At 40.1% G+C, this 16,104-nt stretch overlaps 1 protein-coding gene across 4 annotated transcripts in view; it reads left to right on the top strand.

The window, feature by feature from the left end:
* CUNH18orf25 (chromosome unknown C18orf25 homolog) overlaps nucleotides 1–15,899 on the top strand; it is a 46,400-nt gene extending 30,501 nt beyond the window's left edge. For all 4 annotated transcript variants that reach the window (XM_017819791.1, XM_017819789.1, XM_017819790.1 and 1 more), the window contains 3 exons: nucleotides 4,595–4,765; nucleotides 9,132–9,258; nucleotides 12,824–15,899. In XM_017819791.1, coding sequence (XP_017675280.1) covers nucleotides 4,595–4,765; nucleotides 9,132–9,258; nucleotides 12,824–13,007 — 482 coding nt within the window. In that variant the 3' untranslated portion in view covers nucleotides 13,008–15,899. The remainder of the gene's footprint in view (nucleotides 1–4,594; nucleotides 4,766–9,131; nucleotides 9,259–12,823) is intronic.
* The last annotated feature ends 205 nt before the right edge of the window (nucleotides 15,900–16,104 follow it).

Below are 16,104 nucleotides of genomic sequence, written 5' to 3'. Positions count from 1 at the left end.
TAGCAAAGTTTAAATCCTATTCCTAAGGCAGAAGTTCATCTTGCCAAACTTGAGCACTGTAAAAGTGAGGTGTCTTGGGTAAGGCGGTGCCTAAGCTCTTTCTGTTTGCTGGGGAAGCAGGGGAGATGGAGATGCTCCAGGCTGCAATTCCCAGGATGGGATTACCTGGCTGAACTTCTTCTCTCTGGCTACAGCGGGAGGGAGTTTAGGTGATGAGCTCAGCACTGCATGACTAAGTAAGAAAGCTAAAGAGAAATAATGGCTTATAATCACAGAATGGTTTGGGTTGAAAGGGACCTTACAGCTCATCTTGTTCCAACCCCCCTGCCATGGGCAGGGACACCTTCTACTAGACCAGGTTGCTCCAAACTCTGTCCAACCTGGACTGGGACACTTCCAGGGATGGGGCACCCACAGCTTCTCTGTGTAACCTGTGCCAGGGCCTCACCACCCTCACAGGGAAGAATTTCTTCCCACTATCCCATCTAAGCCTGCCCTGTGGCAGTGGGAAGCCATTCCCCCTTGTGCTGTCCCTCCAGTCCCTTGTCCCAAGTCCCTCTCGAGCTCTCCTGGAGCCTCTTTAAGGGGCTCTTAAGTCTCCCTGGAGTCTTCTCTTCTCCAGGTGAACCCCCTCAGCTCTCCCAGCCTGCCTCCATAGATTTCAAGGACTAAATTCCTCATTCAGGTTCTGCCAGCTAATACCTTGTGTTTCCTGTGCAGTTGACACTAAGGCTGAAACTTTATGGTTGATTCCTCCCTTTCTGCTTGTGCTGCCATTACAATGAAGTAAAGGGTGACCAGGAGTGTGGATCCTACAAGGTTGTTTAGATTGCTGAGTACTGACATGTGGCTCTGTGAAAAGCATGGGAGCAGGTAGCAGATGAGAAATTATTGAATTTTCTCTGTTGCAAGCTTAAAATGAAAGCTGATATGTGTAGACATGGATTTTTGTGCATGTGAATTCCGATTCAGTTGTTCTGAGCGGAATTAGTTTTGATGAGCTGTGTAAATTGAGGGAGAATTGGGCACTTGGAAATGCTGTCCCCATGATGACCTCTCCCTCTGAATTCTTTAAAAATAAAGAAAAAGAGCAGACTTTCCCTCCCCCTGTTAGCATTAAATGTCAACAGCTGTATTTTGCTGTTGGTGCTTATTAACTTTCAGCCTTGCCTTTTTCAAGCATTTATTGCTTTAGAAATGAATTAATGCTTGTCACCAGGGAAATGTATGTCTTCCAGCTATCTCGGGTTCTCAAAAGATGCAATTTTTCTTAAGTAGATTGTTTAAATTACTGACCAGGGAACCTCCTAATTGTTCTACATTAAGTTTTGGTTCTGGCATGGTTTGTCTTGATGTCTGTTTTTTAATCTGTTGAAATCCTGTTACAGTCAGTAATTATTTGGAGTGTCTCTTTTGTAAAGAAAAGATGATGAATTACACCATTGGTTGTAGTTAATCCTTTTACTTTTTCAACCTGAAAGCATTTTTTCACTTTATTTCCTAGCTGAAGCCAGTTGTCCTTATTTTTTGCTACCACACATTCACTTTGCATCACATCATTGGAGGATCACCTAGTTGGTTAGGCAAGTATTATTTATTTCCACATTTAGCCACTCCTGTCCCATCCACGTAGCACTCAAAAAAGAAACAAGCTTTTGGGAACAGAGGAGATTTAGAAGATATATTTTTTTATATGCTTTCACTGCAACTTTCATCTGGTCGTAGTTTTCTGCAACTTATTTTATTGGGTTTGGTTTTTTTGTTTGTTTGCTTTTTGTTTAAACACATGTAAGCATTTATAGCTTATTTCTTCTTTTATAAATGTTGGGAATCCCAGGATTTGTTGCAGCATCATGGCCATTATCTTGGCTTTGTAGGTAATTTACTAGTGATAGATATGGATAAACCTAGAGTCAAGTGCCTTTCATTTCCAAATCTGATCCTGAAAGGCAAGGCTGAGAAAAGCAAAAAGTAGATCTCTGCTGTGACTGCTTCGTAAATAGGCAGCTTGTTTGGTTTTTTTCCCCACAGATTGTTAAATTGGTGGCTATTATGCTGACAAATATAATTGCAGTATGTAAATCATATTGAAAATATTTTTGTCTGTTTGATGTATACTGAATTTAAGCTAAGTTATAAGGTGTGCTGTTTGGAAGTGTGGAAGATACAAGAGTGGAGCTACAGATAACAAGTTTATGCTTGTATTTCCTACTGATGAAGACTTTCACACAAGTTATTTCTATGGGTAGGTGATGAGAATATCACTCTGCATGTATATACATTTATTATACATTTTTGCATGATTATACATGTAGGAGTGGTACAATTTTGACTTGAGACTATTCGTGCCTTTTGTCTAAATACAAATTTTACTCGTTTAGGCATGTCTATCTAAAAATCAATTTTCGCTTCTGCTTTTCGGAGATCTGAGTAAGAAGCGAGAGAAACAAAGGCCCGAAGGAACAGTCCAGAGCTCCTGAAATTTTAGATAACCCATTGAAAAAAAAATGGTCAAACAGTCAATATTGTACTTGACCCTCGTATCTTCTGCACTCGACTGTTTATTTTTATAGCTCACATTATATATGTTCACGCAGAACTCTGATGATAAGACTGAAGGAAAACATGCCTCTCATGACTCACTCCGGTCGTAACTTCTGCACGTAATTTAATCATCAGCTGTCACAAATAATTAACTGAACATCAGCCAGCTTAATTCTGAACTCGGTATTCCATTATTTTGTAATTGCCTTTTAAAAAGACAAAGATTGCCTTTCAGTTAATTATCAGGGCTTCTGTTCCAGTCATGATCATCAGCGTTTCACGTTGCTGAACAGTTTGGTCTTTAAATACATTGGCATTTAACTACTCATTTATTTTTGTCGGGTCTGTTTTTAAGTTTGTAATGTAACATCGTTTCATGGAATTGTTGTTCTGGGGGCAGGTCTGATCGGAAATGTTTTGTGAATTTCTTTGTGCCTTGCTGCCAAACTGATCTTTAGTATGACTTAAGCAATATGTCGCTCTTTAATGAAATGTGTTGCTAACCACAAAATAGGCTTTTCCTGAAGATAGTGAGTTGAATTATAGTTCAGGCACCAAGCTGCTAAAACACCCCCTTCCCAAAAAAAAAACCCCAAACCTAAAAAAACCTCGGAGGAACAGCTTTTAAGAGAATTAAATTTGAGACTTTTATTTCATTGTGTTCTTTCTCTCTTCAGCAGCCACTTAACTCTCCTAAAAGAAAACAGTTTTTTTTTTCCTGAGAAGGCTTTTCATTTTATTCTTCGTGACTTTTAAAGATTTCTTTATTAGCTTTGTAACTCTGAAGGTCGTGTCTTCCTGAACACATTCCTAGTTTATGATTATTTTGTATTATCCCTTACAAGTTACACCCTCTGTGTATCACACAAAAAGTCCTACAGGCACTCAACTTTCAGAACCTCCCTGGGGCTGAAGAACTGCAGCAGCAAAGTTGCTGAGCTTTGGCCCAGCCTGTGTTTCTGTTTCATCCTTGTTTTTGTGGATGAAGCCTTGGCCCAAAGAAAGTTTTGATCCTCTCATTTGGGGATGAGGAACTGCAGGCACTTTCATCCACTCTGAGTCAATAAGCTGTAGCTGGGGCAAGGCATTTGAGCTAAAACACCCACATCCTTCCAGAATTGCATTATTTATCCATTCTCTCTGCTTTCACATTAATCTTTGTCTTGAATTTGCCTGGTTTTTTTCTGAGCCTCTTCTGTTTCTAGCATGCTTTCCAATTATAAGTGATTTTCATTCATCACGAAGAATTTAGTCAGTGCTAACAAAATAGATAGAAAAATAGCTTTTTGTTATTCCTCAAGAACAGATTTCAGAATCACGTAAGCAGTTTTATCTCCCTCTTTCCTCCTTTATTATGGTGGCCAAAAATGCATATGGTAATCCTATTGAATGAAAAGCATATTTGTCATTGTACATATATTTTTGTTTCTTGTTATTCTTGATCTTAAAAAGAAAAACCAACAAAACGAAAAACCAACAAAACAAAACACCAAAAAAAATTGCAATTTTTAAAAATTCCCCTGCCCTTGACAGGTAAATGTTATGAAAGGAAAGTTGCCTAATGTTAAAATTTATTGTTACTGGATCAGCTATATGAAAACATTAGATTTATTCAATCAGCCCTAATAAAAAAATGTAACCTGTCACTTGACTTTTGTAAAATTCTCTAGGTAAATACCTTGTCTGCCAAATTTAATGTCCTGTAACTTATTATCTTTTATTTTAAAGTGGAGGTTTTATCCTTTAAAGATTGTAAATGTAACGTTGTCAGATATGGAGATGTTTATGGGTTAATGTAAAAAATACGCAAACAACCGATACTTTGATAAACGTGTTTCTCTTACACTTGTGTTTTCTGTGTATGCCAAAGTTAAAATGTCTCTGTAATCCCAGACTATGTTCATTAACCGAAGTTTAATAATTCATATAATTCACTGCTATAAACTGGAAGAGCTCCACATAGGATGTTGCATTAATCCTTAAACAAATTATTTGTACGTTCAGAGGTGCCTTTCACACTTCTAACCCGTGCTGCTTTTCTCTCCTGCAGATGGACCCCCCATTGTGGCTCACTATGATGTATCAGACACAAACTCGGACCCAGAAGTGGTAAATGTGGACAATCTCTTGGCGGCTGCAGTAGTTCAAGAGCACAATAGTCAAGAGTCAGGATCTGCCTGGAGAACCAGAGGGCTGCTGGATGAAATGAGTGCTGACACAGGTTTGTTTAAATTCTCTGCCTCTGACATTTGTTCCAGCATCGCAGTGGGTGTCTCTCCCTTTCTTTCTCTCAGTATTTTTGTAGTTTATACAGCTGTGAAAGCTCCCTGTGTGAATTTTGTGAGAAGACAGGGCAGGTGCTTATTAAAAAGGTGTGACGTTTATTCCAAAATAAATCTGACAGAAATTGACAAAGATTCCTGCAATGTATTTTTGACACTAGTTTTCTTAATTATTTTTTTCTCCTCCTTTTCCCTCTAAGTGCTATGGGAAACTTAGGGGTTTTGTTTTTGGGAGTTTTCTTAAATGAAAGTGAACTAAACTCGTTCCTGAATGACTGATTGTGATGGCCCATGCCACCAGCCAGTCAACTGGTCATAATCTCATTTTGCATTTTGGAATTGTCTGTGTATGTCTTTTATTTTTGTTTATCTCTTTATATCTTTAAAATACGAGCATTAATTGTTCCCATATTCCATCCGCATTTCCAACATCCCTTAGAAAACTGGACAGCCCAGCATCAAGTAAAGATGAAGGGTGAAAAGATGCTGGTAGGTGGGCTTAGCATCTAGAGAGAGCAAAGAAATTCCCTTCAGGAAAGCAAGGGCAGGAGTAGGAGTACTGTGGAAGACTTCAGAGAAGTTCATGTAGCTCATAAAAATTGTTCAGCTTCACTTAAGTGCTCGTAACTCTTCACTAACAAAAGAGTTAAACAACAACGTGAAACATTTCTGTGCTTTGGATGCCACCAGGGAGTATTTCCTATCGACTTCATCCCACAGCCTGGTGTGCCAACACACTGCCTTCCTTTCCACTTGATATTTTAATACCCACCTCAGGATTTTTGGCTTCATAAGACACAGTTCTTTCCTGCCCTGGTGGACCACAACAGGTTTGTGTTCTATGCTGTGTTTTCCAAATGTGTCCTGCCACAGGGCACCCACACTGGGAGTGTCGTGGTGGCTCTGAGATACTTTTCATTGTCTGTAAGGCTTAAAGAAATACAAATATGTGGCTTTTTAAAAGAGATATTCCAGCACTTTGGAGTTGACAGGTCCATAATTTAAATATGAGAATCCATGTGCATTATTTTCACTGTTGCCCCTGGCTGGATGTTGTTCCAGCCTTTTTGAAGCTCACCTATGTTTTCCAAGCTCATTGGTATTTTTTGCAGGATAGCAGCTGACTGGCAGCTACTTGCCCACTAACAAGCCCCATCCTTTATCAAGTGATTTTTAAAAGAATTAGAACAGCTGAAATCACCTGAATTATATAGCACTAATGGATTGGTACTGCAAAGAAGGGTAAGGAAATAAAAAGTAATGTTTCTTACCCAGCTTTCTTCCACTTTCCACCTAAAATGCTGCAGTGCTGGTACAAATTTTTCTTCCTTCCTCCACCTATATCCAAGGGGACTTGCAAGGTAGAGGCTGGTAAAAGAAAACTTGAAAACCTTAAGAGACTTCTTCATCCCTGGCCCTGTGGGACCATGTTCAAACAGATTTGGTCCTGGTGCCTTGGCCGTGTCAGCAGCTGAGAGGATGAATCTCTTTTTCCTCCTGCACACACCTTGTCCCAGAGCCCTGCAGCCTCTGTACACATCTGACTGCACCTTTGTCAGTCCTGGCCTTTTCCTACCCTGTCTAGGGTTGCACACTGGGAAAGCAGAATTTTCAAATCTTGCACCTTGTTCACAAATTTAATCTTCAGCCAGCATCTAGTTTAGCAGACGTGAAAGAATGTGTTCCCATGGGAAGACAACAACAACTTAAGCTCTATCTCAGTGAAAAATCTTACTGTGCTATCACATCTTTGTGCATGGGCAAATATTTTAGGGCTGTTTTGCAAGCCCTGGTGTTGTAGGGCAAACAAGGCATCACTTCGGGCATCATCACAACATTTGTGCAAAGAAATTAACAGCGTGGGCATGTTATAAGGCATGAAATGTGTATGGCCAGAGGCTGTAAATCTGTCTGTGTGCTGTAATCCTGATTTATATCAGCTAATCCTGCAATGTTTACTCTGCTAATCATGGTTTCACTACTGCTGATTATCTTTTTGTTGTCTGAACTTTAAATTATGGTAATATATGAAAGCTTTTGGGGACTACAGTTTTATACCTCTGAGGGTTCTTCTTGGGGCTGTTTAAAAGCTGCTCTGCTTTACCCCTCTGTCAGAAATTAGCCTGTCTAGAAGAAGGTGCAGAAGGGTGGTATGGCATTAATACAAGATACTACAGCCATCCAGTTCCATACCCTGCCATGGGCAGGGACACCTTCCACTATCCCAGGTTGCTCCAAGCCTTCTCCAACCTGGCCTTGAACACTTCCAGGGATGGGGCAACCACGGCTTCTCTGTGCCAGGGCCTCCCCACCCTCACAGCCAAGAATTTCTTCCCAATATCTTATCTGACCCTGCCCTCTGACAGTTTGGAGGCACCAGCACATGAATCAAAGTCTCTGAGCACTCCCATTTCATGTTTCACTGTCTGACCAGCCACTTCTAATAAAGAAATACCCATGACCCATTTTTGGGCTTTCTGGCAGTCAGTGATATTTGACAAGAAACTTTGAGCTGAACTGTAATGTTAGGAAAAGTCTGCCTGGGCTATTAATTCATCTTAAGTTCAGCTGACAAACATTTTTTGTCTTGTGACGTGGAAATTACCCCTTCAGGCACCTGGCAGCACATGGGTTTCCTTCCCTTGCTAATCCTGATCAGATGTTGCACCGGGGGTCTTGGCTTTCCAAAAACTGAACATACAGCCCCTACAACAGTCTCTGCCCCTATAAGAAAGGTGGAGAGAGACTATTTACAGGAGCATGGAGTGACAGGACAATGGGAAGTGGCTTCCCACTGCCACAGGGCAGGGTTAGATGGGATACTGGGAAGGAATTCTTCCCTGTGAGGGTGGTGGGGCCTGGCACAGGTTGCCCGGAGAAGCTGTGGTTACCCCTGGATCCCTGTAAGTTTTCAAGGTCAGGTTGGACAGGACTTGGAGCAGCCTTGGATAGTGGAAGGTGTCCCTGCCCATGGCAGGGAGGTGGAATGAGTTGAGCTTTAATGTCCCTTCCAAGCCAAACCATTCTGTGATTCTATTTGCATCTTTTCCAAGTGCTTAAAGCAGTCATTAGAAGGTTTCCCTGGCACTTGTTTCAAGTTTAATTTCTTCTCTCTCTGTCCCCTTGATCTGCCTGGAGGTATAATCATTTCTGCATGTTCTCACACCTTTGAAATCCTGCGGATCGTTATTGCTTCCTCCTCCTCTCATCTTCTGAGGATGTGTCCACTCGAACTGGATACACATAAAATATTCACCTCCTCTCAAATTGCCTGCTCGACAAATGATTGTTACCCTGTGTAATAACAGCTGAGCAAGTGGTTTCTGAGAAGTTGGTAGTGTCACCTACTTCAGGGCTGCCCAGCACCCCCCAGGCTAATGACAGACAGTAGAATTAATTGTCTTCTCTTTTTCCTAAAAAAAAAAAAAAAAAAAAAAAAAAAAAAAAAAAAAGAGTAGAAGTTAAATCTTTTCATTAATTGATTTTTTTAAAAATCTATTTCCTGTGAAAGAAATAATAAATTTGTCTGCTTTGTGTTTTCCATGCAAGTTTTATTTCATATGACTCAACACAGCTTCACTAATTGGGGTGCAGAACCTTCTTAGGGGTACTTGGCAGGAAAGACAAAAACCTGCCACACTTGCTGTATTTAGAGAGGGTTTGTTGTTTGACAGACTGATGAACTGGATAGCATGGAGGAACTGTAATTAAAAAAGCCCTGTAGTATATGGGACTTAATGAAAACCAGATTTTTTTTTCAAGTATTTTTAATAATGTTAGAGCAGATGTGTGAAGCAGCACAGCCAGAAACTGATGGGTTTGCTGTGTTTTTTCATTGACCAGCTTCCCCTAGTTTTCCATTAAAAGAAAATAAATTAATTTCCTTTCATGTGTGTGATGTTTCTGTCCAGCATATAGGCCGTGTTTGCCACAGTGTCATTGAGTTTGGTTAGATTGTTTTGTACTTTTAAGTTAAAGGGATTTAAGCACAATCTAACTCTTAGCATTGTTGCAAAATTGCATCTGGAGATTCTAATTGCATCAGGAACAGTCGGTCTGTGTTTACATTTGTATCATAACACCATCACTAGAGCTGTTGACATTGGTTAAATTTAGTGTATCAGGTGATGAACTGGAAGTTGAATGATTTGATCTAATAAGATTTTCCAATCTCAGTGTTTCAGTCCCTTTTTCGTTTGTTTGTTTGTTTGTTTGTTTTTGTTGTTGAGAAACTCCTTTTCCAGTGGCTTCTGAGTTGTGTAAGCTGTTAAACATAGGCTGTATTTCCATTTTCACCATCCATAGGTCGTTTGGATCCAGGCTTCCTTGCAGGTGACAAAACCTCTTCTGGTAATGCCCAGGTCAATGAAGAAATTAATATTGCCTCTTCTGATAGCGAAGTAGAGATTGTTGGAGTTCAGGAACATGCCAGGTATGAGTTATTTTTTCTTGCTCTAATAGTTATTTCGATGCAAGAAACAACATTGCAGTTGTTTCTTCTGTTCTGCTGGTCACGGTGGTGTCAGAATGTGTTTCTCTTTAGAACTTGACCAACCTGATAAGTATTCAGATTAAACTTTGATATCTTGATATCTTTGATACTTGATAATGTTTGATATCAAACATTAACTGGCTAAAGGTTTGTGGTATTTAAACACCAAATATTGAGATACCAAATGTACATACATCAGGAATTCAGAGTTTAAAGGAATATGTGAACATGCAAAAATATTTATGTGGGTTCTTGTTTCCTTTCAAAATATGAAGTTTTTTATCAGCTTCTACTTTGCTTAATTAATCAGCAGTTGTAAAAATAATATGAATTTTTCAATGCCTATTGTCATAAGATAGCCCTTCTAGATTAAAAATTGGATCATTATGAATCTTGCTTTTATTTCAAGATACAAGAGAGTTCAAATCCCAAAACCAGATGAGGGTAAGGGTGCCAGAGGTTTCTCTCAAGCTCAGATAAAAACCTGTCCAGCTGGGCTCCAGTTGTTATTCTTGATTGGCATTTTTTGCCCTTGCTCTTCGTCTTTAGTCTATGATCTTTCCTTGGCTTCAGATATTATGAAGTAGTTGAACACGACTGGCCTGTTCATATAATGTGGAGTGTGAATTTGGTGGAATAAAAGCAAGTTAAAACAGTATACAAACTAGCCTGCTGGTGGGTGGGTGCTTGGAGACAGAGAAGGGGCATGAGGGACAAGGAACAGAGCTGGGACAAGAAGCAGAGCTCTTCCTTGATGTCCCTTCCTTGAGGAAAGAAGAAGGAAGGTGTGCAGGACCCAATTTCCCATGCAGGAAATTTAAAGATGGTGTGGGCACAGCCTGGTGCTGTTGGATGTGAAGAAGGGGAATTTTCAGGTCCTGTAGTGAGAGAGATTTAGTCTTTGCTTTTAGGGCAGTGAAAGTCCTTGCATGGCCAACTCTTTTGGAAGATACTAATTCCTTGGGCTGTTTATCCAGCAGACCCAGGGCTTGGAGGATCTTTGTGCTAATGATAAGGGGTGTGGACTTGCCCTCCAGCACTAGTTGGTGTAAATCTGTCTGGCACTGTGCACACACAGCCCGTCTGTTGCAGTCCCCTGTTGGAAAGCTTCCCATGCTGCTGCCTTGGTAATGCTCAGCACGTACAGGAATAGAAAGAACTAAACACAGAGTTGCTGTTAAAAATGAGTTTTAGTAGGTATGGACTGAAGCAATTTCAGCAAATTGGACTAAAAGCACACTTCTGTGCTTTTCTTTGTTCCTGTAACTATCTCCCACCTCCCGTCTCTCACAGACTAGTGTTTACCGGCCCCGTTGAATTCTCACACGTTCCAGTTGTTTGAATCCTATTTCGAGTTTTATTTCTCTTGCAGGTCTAGGCTTGCAGTTATGAAGTATTGATGGGCTTCTGACAGGGTTGTCGTTTGGACAAGGTTTAGGTTTTTGATCAGTATTTTTTGCATGCTTAGTTAGTGTGATGTTTGGGTTCTGTTCTTTACCGTTTTTTATCGTGCTCTGTACTCCCTGTCCTGAGTTGTGACACCCTGGGGTTTGTCCATCATCTGTAGTTTTTCAGACTGTTAGTGAATTGGTGCTGTTTCTCATCATTGGAATATTACTTGGCATCTACTTAGGACACCAAGTCATATTTTTGGGTTTTTTTTTATTTTTTTCCCCCAGTAGATTTTAATTTTTAATCATGCATGTGTATAAAACAATTTTCCTCTGGGATTTTTTTTTTCCTAGGTTTTTTTTTTTTTTACCACCTTTTGTTTTGTTGGTTTCTTTTTTGGTTACCTTTACTTGGTATCTCCCCTTAGCTGCAGATTGGAAGCACGTTCCCTGAGCTCGTGTTTGACTGAACGTTTTGCTGCTGGCTGCTTACGTGACTTGTTTGAGGATAAACACTTTTATTTTTCTGGGATACCATTCCTACGAGATAATTTATGGCTTGGTTTTTGTCATCTTCAAGAGGAAAAGTTAGTCTTGGCTTTGCCTAAGCGTTGAGGACTGTTCTCAGAGTGATGGACCATAGCCCCCGAGACCAAACATCATATTTAATTTGCTTTGTCTACAACCTTTTCTTGTCAGTTATGCCTAAAAGTATTTCTTCTTAAGAAAGCTTTAAAAGAAGGAAATCCCATACATTTCTTAGAGTTCCAATCTCTTATTGCTAAGCCTTTGTAGATGTATACTTTAAGTATGTATTTTTAAGACTGAAGAAGCAATAAAAAAGCCATTCTGAACATCACATCTAAAACTAAACAGCGCATCTGAGAAGACAATGAGACATTTATATTCAGAGAAGTTACAGCTCAGAGAATGAGATTTTTCATTCTATTTCATGAAACTCCAACCAGAACCAAGAAAGCTGAGTAGTTTTGGAGAGAATAAATAGCGCGACCTTAAGTTAGAATAAATAAAGTGTAAATATCAGGGATATTTGATCAGTGCAGAAAGTTAGAGTTCCTGAAATGCACAAAGAAATGGGAAAAGGTTACCCCAGCAGTCAGAACACCTCATATTTATCTGTGCAGCCAGGAGCAGCTACAGCCACCACCAGAGCTTACCAGGAGCAAAACAATTTTTGGGAGCAGTAGGTATCGCATTTTACTGGTGCTTGTGTAAGATTTTACAGCTGGGAATGGAGTGATCATCGTAAAGCCTCCTGTAAATTCCTGTCATCACTTCAGCATGAAGCAAGATTAGTCTATCTTTCATTCTGCTTTTCTTTTTTTCTAATTGCTGTTAACTTTTGCTTCATTTGTCACATATCTACTATGAATATAATAGGTAAAAATGATGTGTAAATAAGTACCTATGTATCTTGCTTCAGCGAGGCACCTGAGCCTGTGCTTATCTTTAAATACATGATTTAATCACTGAAAGCTTAAATGTTTCGCTGAAGTGAGGCTGTGCTGTTGTCAGTGAGCATTTCCCAGCACGTTTGTAATTTTTAGTTAAGAAGACCAAAACAAAAATCAGACATAATGTAATTAACAACATCTCGTTTGCAATTATTGGATCAAAAGTATCACTAACTCCTTATTTTAACACGGTTTTGATTTAATATAGCAAGATGGCTTTTCTTTTTGTCTCATGCAGCCTCACTTCAAATATTTCTGTTTTTAAAAGTCCAGTGGGTAAAGCTGCCAGCAGGACACTGTGCTTCTGAATTAGGGTACTACACATGGTGGGGCAGGCTTCTTCAGGATCCTTGGGATCCATGCACATACTTTCTAAGGATTATCACTTTACACCCACTGGCAGAACCCATTTCTTATAAATACTTTAATCCCCCTCCCCCAAGTTTAAATTTACTCTCAGCTTTGTTTCCTCCGGGCGTTTAGGATGTCACGGACTCTACAAATGGCAAATCCATGAGGGCAGTTCGGAGAGGGACGTGTTAACCAGATGCCTAAGTGATAAAACCCCTCAGCTGAGACTCTGGTGCCTGAATTCAGTAGTGGCAATAATCCCCTGTGGGTTTTTTTGCCTTGCTGCAGGTGTGTGCATCCCAGGGGAGGTGTGATCCAGAGCGTGTCCTCCTGGAAGCGCAGCTCTCAGTTCATCAACGCCCAGCAAACACAGTCATGGACAGCAGTGGCTCCCCAGCAGAACTGGTCCTCACCCCCAGAAGTCGTGGACCTCACCCTGGATGAGGACACCAGGCGCAAATTCCTGCTGTAATCCCGTGTCACTGTGTCCCCGTCCCCTTCCCCTCTTCCCCTTTGAGGCACAGAAGTTCATGATTAAACCTTGAGTTTCAGAGCCCCCTCCCCACCCCGTTCTTGGCACTATGAAATTCAAACTCACGACGTCTTTTTCATGTCCATAAGAATGTAGTACGATTTCAGTATGACTTAAAAGGGTTTTTTGCCTTCTCAAAGGGGGATTCCTCTCAGATTAACAGCACCGAATTTAAAACACATCTACAGTTTACTAACGTGTGCGTGTTAATCTGAAGAAATAACTGTGTGCAAAACTTACATCCTCCCTCCCTTCCCCTCCTTCCGACTCCAGAACGTTTTTAACTTATCAGTAATATTGAGTTTGTTAGTAGAAGTTAGTGTGTTGCTGTGTGAGCATCAGTGATTTTGAGAAATGGTGTGTCCTCACCGATTTCAGTGGAACTGGGGTTATTCAACACTTCTGAAGTCTGGGCCAAGAGTGTTTATACACAAGCTGATTTGGTTGTGTTACCAGCAGGAGGGACTGTCTTTAATGCAAACGGCCCATAACTTATGCACTGAACAGCTTTTAATTAAAGCATTTTTATTCTCAGTATAATTTATAGTTTATTCAGTGCTGAATCTTCTGTCTACTTGACTACTGTGTTTCACTGATCATTTCCCACGGCTTGATATGGCTAAAACAGTAATAATAGTAGTGACTTAGTAGCAGCTGATTATTGCAAAAGCACAGGAAAAGGTAATAAAAAGGCCCAGCATCCCTCTCCTTTTTAATTATAGCTGAACTTTTTTACCTTTATCCAAGAATTGCCTGGAGGAGATGGAGAAACTAAACGTTTTGCTCGTAGTCCTCATTTCTCCTGTTGCTTATTTGCTTCATTCACCACTTCAAAAAAAGAAAAAAACCAAACAAACAAGCAAATTCCAGAGCCCCAGCCTGGCAAAGCACTGGCAGCTGCTGGTGTTCAGCTGGAACTGTTCCCAAGAACTTGTGGGGCCACTTAAGTGCTTAAAACAATGTCCTAAAAGATGTTGCAGGATCAGAATCGGAACCTAAGGTTGTGATTTTTTTTTGTTGTTGTCTTTTAATTAATAATCTGCACCCTGCAGGATTCTAGCCTATATGGCTTTAAATCTTGCCTCTTATGCGAGTTTTAGAATTGTTTTCAGGGCGTGATTCAGATTCTTTCTACCAGAATATTTACAGAAATCAGTGGAACTACTCAGTTTAGTGGGCTGTGGTTTCTGTGGTGTATATGGAAATTCCTGCCCCTCATCTGTCATTTTGAGCCTTTCTCAAGGCAAAAACCAAAGATTAGACTTCTAACAGAATGATATTATTCACTTTTAAAGTCTCTCGTGCAATTAAAATGTTCCTTCATATTCTGGATGTTTTTCGTGGGAATTTTTTAAAGCTCTGTCTTCAGATTTTTTTAGCAGTTAGGGCTGAACAGGGGTGGTCAGGACACGGGAAGTTCTGCTTTCTTTTCGTGCTGGCTGGTTTTGAGATTTATTTGGCTTTCAACAGTTTTACCTGTGGGCAGAAAAAAACCAAATTAGAAATAGAACTGCCTGTGTTGTCACGTAAAGGAAAAACAGCCCAGTATAGTCAGTAACAAACATCTCTTTTTCCCCATAAGCAGAACAGTTTGGACTGCACTTTACAAGATGAGTAGGTAAGGGATCGATACTCCAATTTCCAGCTTTCTAAAACATTGAACATTAAGTGTATTATTGCATGGCCAGGAAAATGTATGTGGTGCTTCTAGTGACCGATTTCTTTCTCCGGGGGGGGTGGGTTGGGAGGGAGGGGAGTGTGGATGGAGCCCCTTGGCAGTGCAGTAGGGAAAAGCCCCCCGCACTGCTCTCCGTTGGTCCCTCCTCCCGGTGTTTTAATCGCGCACCTCAGTCGTTTCCATGGGCTCACACACCTGCTGTAGAGGTAACTCTGGAACAGGGGCTTAGTGTGGCTGCTTCTCCCTGTTCCACAAAGTCTCCTGGAGATCAGTTTTGAAGAAAGCTGCAGGGACCCGTTTGCAGTCCTTCCGTGAAAAAATGCAAACTAACTCTCCTCGGTTTTTTTTCAGTTTGTATATGATGTGACTTCCATGTATATATAAAAACAACTGCATCCTAACCAATCTTCCTCCATTTGTGCACTGTGTTTGTTTAAACAATTCACATATTGTAGTCCGATGCAGGTTTTCTTTTATTTAAAACACTACGTATTTTCTCGTATTCTTAAGAGATTTTAAAGGGTAGTGCTCTGAAAAACACAATCACTGGATAGCTTAGGGTTAGGAAATGGTTTGGTTTTGTTTCTCTCTCTTTCTCTTTTTTTTTTTTTTTTTTAAACTGTTATTTTTTTAAAAAAAGAGCAAAATGTGCCTGGGTGGTTTTGCTCTTCTAAGCAAGAAAGAGAAAAGTCAGCCATTGTATGGCTAAGAACCAATGCACTTGGGGCCTGATCCAGAACCCACTGGGGTCGGTGCAGGGCTTTCCATCGACCTCAGTGTGCATTGGCTCGAGCCCTTCAGGGTTTAGCAGTTCCTGAATTGCTGGAGTGTGAACTTGGAATCTTCTATAGTGAAGACAAATCACTGCTTAGAATATAAATGTTTAAAATGTGCAACTCTAGTTTAAAAAAAAAACAAAAAAAAAACCCAACAAAAAAATTGATTCTTCTCAACACTCATTATTTAGTTCTCATTTTCCATCTAGTATTTAATGGTCTTTGGAGAAATAATAATAATAAAACAGAGTGTTATATAAATATAAATATATATATTTTTGGTGCAAGATGAGACCTTCTGTTTTTTTGAAACAAGTCTGTAGAATAAAGGTTAAACTATTTTAAGACAAAATAAAATAGAGTGTATTATTTAAACAACGTCAATTTGTTTGGAATTTTTGTTTTCCACTTTGATCAAATGTGCTGCAGTTTGTCATATGTCCAAAATAAATCCTTAAGATCTGGGTTACAGCTGCCCAAATACAGCATGTTCCCTGCTGTAACACATACAGCATGTATGTAACATGCAGTAACACATGCAGTTTTGCATGTCCAGAATGGAAAAGTGATTTCCCGACTGCAG

Source organism: Lepidothrix coronata, unplaced genomic scaffold (assembly GCF_001604755.1).
Source record: "Lepidothrix coronata isolate B3197 unplaced genomic scaffold, Lepidothrix_coronata-1.0 Scaffold77, whole genome shotgun sequence".
Lineage (NCBI taxonomy): Eukaryota > Metazoa > Chordata > Aves > Passeriformes > Pipridae > Lepidothrix > Lepidothrix coronata.
This window is presented reverse-complemented; position numbering and strand designations above follow the sequence as displayed.